The 7981-nt window shown below is 52.2% G+C and overlaps 1 protein-coding gene across 1 annotated transcript in view; it reads left to right on the top strand.

Moving 5' to 3' along the window:
- The first annotated feature begins 251 nt into the window (after positions 1–251).
- Prmt8 (protein arginine methyltransferase 8) overlaps positions 252–7981 on the top strand; it is a 79433-nt gene continuing 71703 nt past the window's right edge. The window contains exon 1 of the mRNA XM_021190501.2: positions 252–798. Coding sequence (XP_021046160.1) covers positions 724–798 — 75 coding nt within the window. The 5' untranslated portion in view covers positions 252–723. The remainder of the gene's footprint in view (positions 799–7981) is intronic.

Below are 7981 nucleotides of genomic sequence, written 5' to 3'. Positions count from 1 at the left end.
TGGTAACCGTGGCTGAGTCTTGTCCGGTGCTTGCCTTCATTAGAAGGACTTGCACTGGGCTGAGACCCTCCAGCAGCCTCGCGGACGGCTGCTTCCCGGAGCCTGGCGCGCGGCCCCGCAGCGTGCGCGCAGCCCTAGCCCCCGCGCCAGGTGTGCGCCGCGCCAGGAGCGCAGGCGGCCCCCAGACCCCGCGGTCCGGGGCACGGGGGCGGGCTGGGGGGTCCCCGCCGTCAGCGCCCCGCCACCGCTCGCTCCCGCGCACCTCCCACCCCGCCCCCACTCACCCGCTCAGCCCCCGGGAGCGCCGAGCAGGACGCGTGTTGCTTCGTCCAGCGATCGGCAGAAGTTGGGAGAGTTGCCGTCCGCCTCCCGCCAGCCGGACTTCGGAGCCGCTGCCTCCGCCGGCGAGCCCGCGGGGCCGCCTCCCTCCCTCCCGCCCAGCCCGCCGCGCAGGGGAGAGGGGCGCGGAGGGGGTCGTGAGCGCGACCAGAACTTGCAAGTGTGCTAAGGGATGCGAGGCAGATGAAGAGCGAGGAAACGTGAACAAAGTGGCGACCGCAGGAGGGACTCCACAGAGCTCGATTGTCGCGGAGGACGCTCCGGGAGAGGGGCTGGCTGGGATTTTTTTCCCCCTCCTCTTGCATTCTTAGGCTCTCTTTTAAAGCCACATCAGCCGTCTCCCGTTCTTTACTATCTCAAATCCCAAACCCCTTGTTGGCTCTTATGGGCATGAAACACTCCTCCCGCTGCCTGCTCCTCCGGAGGAAAATGGCGGAGAACGCAGTCGAAAGCACCGAGGTAAGGAGGCGATCGGGCCGGGGTTTTCAGCGACCCTGCCTCCCACCGGGACCCCTGTGTGCCGCCGCTGGTTGCTGCCACCACCACCGCCGTGGTGCCAAACTTTCCCCATCCCGCTTGTCCCTGCCGAGAGAGAGAGAGAGAGAGAGAGAGAGAGAGAGAGAGAGAGAGGAGAGAAGTGTAGGAGTGTGTGTGGGGGGCGACGGTGCACATCTCATCTCCTTTCCCCCTTGAAAATCTAAAATTTCAGCCCCATCACCCTCTCCTGCCACCCTCGGCTCTCTTCCTGTTCCCCTAAGTCCCAATCCTTGGGCAGCCCGGCTCCCCTGCCCCTGTGCACAGGATTCCGATAGTGATCCCGGATCCCGGCTGTACGCAGAGCTGGGGTGGGTTATATTAGGACCAGGTCTGCTCCCACCGCTGCCTGGGCTTTACCCTTCAAGCTCGAGGCGCTCCCCAAGCTACGGGTCCCTGCAACACCGCGGAGAGCTCCCGGCCTTAGGGGGCCGACCTGGTGGCAGTACTAAGCACCTGCACCTGACCTCCCCCGCAGTCCCCAGTCCCCAGCTGGGCGGGAGGTCTGCAGTCCTAGGGTGCTTAAGGCGCCACGGGAGAGCGGAACCCTGGGAGGGCGCACCGACCGCGGCCCCATTCAGCACCAGGGACAGCGCCCGCGCCTGCCGCAGCCGAGCCCTCACAAGCAGAGGGGGTTGGTTGTGCGCCCGGGGCTGCAGCGCGAAACGGGCCTGCGGCCACTTGTCCCGCAGCAGCTTTTAAGGAGGCCGCTCTAGCTCCGCAAACGATACTCTTGCCCTACGTCTTCGGCAGTCCTTACGGTCGCCCCGTATCTGCCCTTTCTCTACTCCGGAGTTGGCCTTGAGCTGCAGAGAGCCCAGCGGGTCTGCGTCCCGAGCAAGTGTGTTCTTTCGCCTCGCTCTGACCCAGCTGTCATCACAATGGGATTGTTCCCTGGCTCTGGGCACCTGTAGTCATGGAGGGGATCGGCATGGGCAGCCCCCTTACCTTCACAGAGAAACTGTGCGCCGAGGTGGGGGTGGAGTGGGGTATGTGTGTGATCATCCCTTATTCGGTGGCAGGAAAAAGACACAGAGCAAACTCCGGGATTCTATTAATAGCCCAGTGTCTGGTGGGGCTGCCGTACATTTCACATACGGTAACCCATATGCAGCGTGGGGCGGGGATGGGGGTGTGGCGCGGAGACTGTCCAGGCCTTGTGGGAATGCAAAAAACAGCGTGAAGACCCTTCCCGGCCTTCTTTCCTAGAGGTCACAACTCATTCCCCACCTCACAGTACAGGCAGCAAAGCTTAAGAATCCCCATTCCTTGGACACTAGAGGCAGTACGCTTCTGGCAACTGTCGATTTTGAAACAAACACGATCTGGGGCTGGAAGACGCGGGGCATACAGCAGTTAATGTCTTCTCCTTGAGTTAGGGCAAAGCCATTCTGCATGTCGTTCCTTGGACCATCCTTTTCCCCACCTCAACCTGAGAGCAGAGTCTTTGAAACCGAGTAATAGCACCAGACGCTCAGCATTCCCCTCCCCCTCCGCCCTCTGATCGCCCACCCGCGGAACAGGTTTCTAAAAATAGCTTGGAGTCTCAAGGCCGCGCACTGGTGAAGTGTTGGGCCAGCCAGCTTGTAGCAGTCCCTGCAGCCCGGTAGCTATAGCTCTTCCCTGCTGTTTCCCTATCCCACCTCATCTTCACTTGTCTTAAAAAAAAAAAAAAGGAAATAAAAATAAAAAAGTTTTCGTGGGTCCTCGTCCACAATCACCCGGACTGGCGCGTGGGGTCTAGTGCAGACCCGGGCCACTTTCCGCAGTGTGCAGTGGCGGCTGCGGCTCTCTCCACCTCGGTGAGGGTTAAAGGCGTCCGGAGCAGGCAGAGCGACGCGCGACAGGCTATTTTTACTTGCTTCCCCCGCTGCTCTGAGCTCCCCCTTCTCAGCAGTCGCACATGCCAGCTCTGCTCAAGGCATCAATGAAAACAGCAGTAGAAGCTGCGGTGGCAGGGGCGGAGGGGGGGGGGGAGGACGACGACGGGGGGGGGGAGNGAGAGAGAGAGAGAGAGAGAGAGAGAGGCATAAAGGTGGCAGGCAAAGACCCAGCTGGGTCCCCTTAGATGACAATGAATCAAAGCTGGACATGGGGAGGTTCAGCTCTCAGCAACTTCCTTGGAGAAAGGATGGAACCCAGACTTGGTCAAACGTGCCCAGTGAGGCATACAGGCCTCGTGACTACTGCTTGGTTTTCCTCCAGGAACGGGGCGGGCTGTTTTTGGAACAAGCTAAGAGCAAAGCAGTGCTTCCAAAGTGGGGTATTGAGGGGGTTGCTTTGCCTGAACATCTTAGGGGTGGCAAGAGCACACTTGTGGATGTGTGGAGTGTCTGTGTGTGTGTGTGGGGGGGGGTGGTGGATGACAACGGTTCCTGTTCAGTCTCTAGTAGGTTTCTAAGACTCTAGTGGCCTGGCTTTTGCCCTCAAAGAGCTCACAAATTAGTGAACACAGTTGTGGCTGGAGAGCCCAGATGCATCTTTCCCTGCATCTTGCAGGTGGTAGCACACTCCTTGTGCTCTGTGCTCATACTAAGGCTATGAGAGAAGCGAAGGTTAGTATTTGTTTCTCATTTTCTTGGAGACCACAGAGTAGCCTGAGGTCGGGCAGCGACTCCGGCCAGCTGGTGGGTTACATCGGGCTTGGGGTATGGATTGCCCTCACTTTCAATCCATTGCTCTTTGCTCTACTCTTGCTATTTCTAGCAAGATGCCATGTGTGAATGGGAGTGCATGCGAGTGGGAGGAGACAATTGCTTTGGAAGGGAAAGGCAGCCTGGAGGGGAGGCAGAGAGGATGGCAGTCATCAGGCAGGGGGAGGGAGGTGGTGGTGGTACTGCTGGTGCTGGTGCCACTGGTGCTGCTGCTGGTGCTGGTGCTGGTGCTGGTGCTGCTGCTGCTGAGGCATGTAATATTGAGACTGAGGCTGTAACTCTATGTACTGTGACCACCATCTTCAGACCTGGAACAAGATGAGACACTAGGACATGGAGCCTCCAGTGTGAGGCTTTGTGGCTAAAGCTGAGTGCACCTTCCACCCCTTTGATTTTGGTCTCTTAAACTTTTTCATGAGCTGATTCAGTTTGTAGCAAAGAATCTGTGTATGGTGTAGGGAGACACCAGGGCAGTCCCCAACCTCACTTTCTGCTTTCTCTTCCACCTCAGAATCTCCTAGGGCCACTTTTTTTTCTTTCGAGCCAGGGTCTCCTGTACTCCAAGCAAGCCTTGAGCTCTTGAGGAAGACCTTGATCAGGCTGGCCTCGAACTCAGAAATCCGCCTGCCTCTGCCTCCTGAGTGCTGGGATTAAAGGCGTGCGCCACCATGCCCGGCGAGACCTTGAACTCCTTATCCTTCTGCCTCTACTTTCTGAGCTCTAGGCAAGAGACACCACTGCAATGGGATTTACAGTGCTGGAGATCAAACCCAGGGCTTTGTGAATGTTAGGCAAACACTCCCAGCTGAGCTACATCTTCGGTGTGGTGCTGGGGCTTCCTGTGACATCTGTAGAGCCTCCACTCCCACTCTCTGCAGCCTACCCACAGTGCCCCAGGCAGGTCCTTTATCTCCATGCTAGAACCCAGCATCTGGCCATGTCTGGTCCAGTCTCACCATCCTTGCACAGCTAGCTTTTGAAAGGGCAAATCTGCTCGTGGTAGGTCAGCTCTCTGAAAACTTCAGAGCTACACCCCCCCCCCCCGTTCCTACAGAGAACTGGTGTTCTTAGCATAGTAAACAAGGCCCTTGAATACCTGCCCTATGGGAGACTCCAAGGCAGCTGAATTTATACCGAATACTTTTGTGATCTTCCATCCATCCAAAATACTTCTTCCCGTTCTCCTCTCTGGGGGAAAAAAAGTCTTCCTCAACCTGCAAGATTCAAATCAAATGTTGCTTCCTCTGGGCAGCCTTCCCAGATCTCTCATTTAACTTCTCTCCCTAGGGAGAGCAATCCATAGTTTCTTCTTAGGTATTTGTGCCGCCTGTCTCTGACTTTTCCTATCACAAGTTAATTGTCTTTTATATGTGTTTATTTCTCCAATTGAAGAGGCAACCTTGTTTCTTTTTCTTTTTTACTTGTCTTATTTTTAGTATGGTATCTGCCACATGGCAAATAATATGTAGATTGAATGGATTTGTGCGATTATAAGACATTTTTAAAGCCTTCTGACTTTCTAGAAATTGTAAGCACCTGTGTTTACTTACCAGGCCAAGGTCATCTGATATGACTGTAAGGGATTAAAGCAGGCAGGTTGGAGGGGCCACAGCAAGACTGAGGCTGTGATAATTTTACTGAGAGCAATCAGACTTTTTATAACAGAATATAATGGCAATTTCTAGGATCAATACAGTTGTAGTTGCCAGGATACACTCATGCTTGCAAACTTTACAGGGTACACAAAATTAAAGTCTAAGACCAATTGTTCTGTCAGGCTTCCATGTTTCCTTGACTTCTGGGGGAACATTCAGAGGAAAACAAAGTGGCCAGAACACGTCACTGACCAAGGACTGCGTCAGTCTCTCGGGAACTGGAAGGCACATTGTCGCCCAAGAGCGATGGACCCCAAGATGAGAAATCTATGGCTCTCAAGGCAGCTAGGCCACCATGGTTGCCTGCACCCATCTCTACTCTTATGATGTGCTTGAGCTAGTACTGTCCTTTAAAACTCACAATGGACAAGGATTCTGGGGATCCAGATGTTGTAAGTCAGGTAAGTGATCATACAGAGGAAACTGTACTTTATGTGGTATTGGCTTCTGGATAGTCAGAATACCATCAGGGTATTCCTGAAAGACCTAGGAAGTATTGAGGGGAAAATGTTATATTTACTCCTACCAATATAATAGCGAAGTGAGCTTAGCTCATATATCATCTACAGTGTAGCCAGAAAATAGTGGGGATCAGTGAACAAATCCAGCTATGAAAGCAAATACTGCTCAAACTCCAAAGTGTTCTGGTACATTGTTGTTATTCATGGACCTATTCAATACTTGGTAATCATTGCCTCTTGCCATGAGGTATTCAACTAAGAGAAGATAAATGTGTTCATCACAAGGTCCTCTTATGAGCCAGTGGGTTAATGGGCCTGTCTCTGTTCTTCTTGCTTTACTGATTCTCGGTGAAAACCTGGTGCATTATTAATGGCTGGTGACTCCTTGTTTGGGGATCCATCACCCTAAAGGAGAATACCAGGGATAGAAAAAATAGCTTTAGCAATACTCATTTCATAGAATTCTTCTTGGATGTTCTGTTGACGTGCTAACCCAGAAAGAGCATCATCACAGGGTGAGGAAGACCAAGTGATGACTTGGTCTGGGTATCCATGAGCACTCCTGAAGTTACGAGTATAGCTGAGCCGATTTTCACAGTGGTATATATACTTGGAAGGTCAAGCTAACAACTATTAGCTTCAGTTTCAGCTGAAGTATGTGGCCCCATTATACCAATGTCCGAGAACTGAGAGGTGGGGTAAAAGGCAGGGGTGGCTGTTCCTCTGAGGATGGTCTGCCTCTGTGTCTCTGAAGATACCAACTACCTGCTCAGGCCCTGGAGTCCAGTGGCTGGCTTTTCAATCCAGTTCTAGGATCCCTAGATGTGTTGCTGTGTGTGTTGAATCAGTAAGAAGATTGTTGTGATGATTAAATACATTCAGGCTTGTTCCCGGCCAACACTTGGTGTTTGACCGCTATCCTGCTGGCTTATAAGAATCTCTCCTGCCAGGAGTTCAGTCTTGGTGGACTCTCTCTTCCTTGCTTCTCTTGTTGAAATGACCCCCCTTTCCATAACCCACATCCATTTCCCTTCTTCAGCAAACACTGATTTCAACCCTGAAGCGAGCTCGGGAGAATCAAGAAGATACCCACATGTCCTCCCCTCCCCCTCTGGCAAAGTTGGCTTTGTAGAGAGTCCTAAATTGGCTTTTGGCTGTCAAAGAGGGTGAAACACAACACTCCTGTCTCCAATTCTGGAGTGAGCTTCATTTCCTCCTCTTTGCTAACTGCGACGTGAAGTGATTCTCACATACCAGTGTGGAACATGCAAAAAATCTGTAAAAACACTACTTACACCTTGGACTGTACTGTGCCAGCAGGGAAGAAATGGGCAGCCTGACGATGCGTGGGCTGCCAAGGTAACTGCAAGAGGCTATTGTGTGTAAGAGACACAGGGGGTTCCATCCATGCAAACTGAGGCAGTCAGTGGATAGACAGGGACCTCCAAAAAGTTGCTTTAATATTGTTCTTACCTCTGAATGCTCTTACCCAAGATTCCTAGTGGCCCACTCACTGGTTTCTTGTCAAAAGGATTCAGAGAAAATGGTTTCCTAAGTTTTTTAGTTACCTCATTGATTGAGGAGTTCTTCCTGGAGTTGGAGTCTCTTCTCTTATTCTGACGGCAGTTAACTTGGTAAAACTAGGTGCTTTGGCTTCTAGCTAAGGGATGAGCTACTGGCTCCTATCTTGTCTCCCTTTTTGAGGTAGGGTCTTACTATGTACTTCCAGCTAGCCTGGAACCCTTTATGTAGACCAGGCTGGGCTTGAAGTCACAGAGCTCTACCTGCCTTTGCCTCCCAGGTTCTGGGATTAAGAGCATAAAGCACCATGCTAAACCTGCTAACTTCTTTTCTAGTTTGTGTTCGGATCCCACATCCTCTCTCCCTGTTACTCAGTGATCAGCCTTCTCACAGGGGCATTGTAGATGGGAGCGTGTGAGACTAGTCTCTCCTGTATCATCCAGCTGCCTGGCTCTCACACATCAAACGCCCTTTCACATTCTGGCTCTCTCACACATCAAACGCCCTTTCACATTTCACTTGTTATTAGAAGTTTCTCAAGTACCATGGATCTCCCAGACTTGTAATGGGCTACCCATAAGTAAAGATCCATATCATTTAACGTGTTATGTGATGAATACAGTTTGATCTGCGCTTTTTTACAATGTCACAATCTTAAAGTGGAAAGAAACTCAATTAGACAAAGGGAGAACACTATTCCATGTCATGGCCATTGGTGAACTCCTTTAGTCTTAGAGCAATAATGCTTTCGTCACTTTTTAAAGAAAGCATCAGACTCACGGGTCCAACTTTTTGTGCATGTTTTCTGGTACGTTTT

The sequence above is a fragment of the Mus pahari genome, chromosome 2 (genome assembly GCF_900095145.1).
Source record: "Mus pahari chromosome 2, PAHARI_EIJ_v1.1, whole genome shotgun sequence".
NCBI classification, from domain to species: Eukaryota; Metazoa; Chordata; class Mammalia; order Rodentia; family Muridae; genus Mus; species Mus pahari.
The sequence above is the reverse complement of the archived record's forward strand: the minus strand, read 5'-3'. Positions and strand labels throughout refer to the sequence as shown.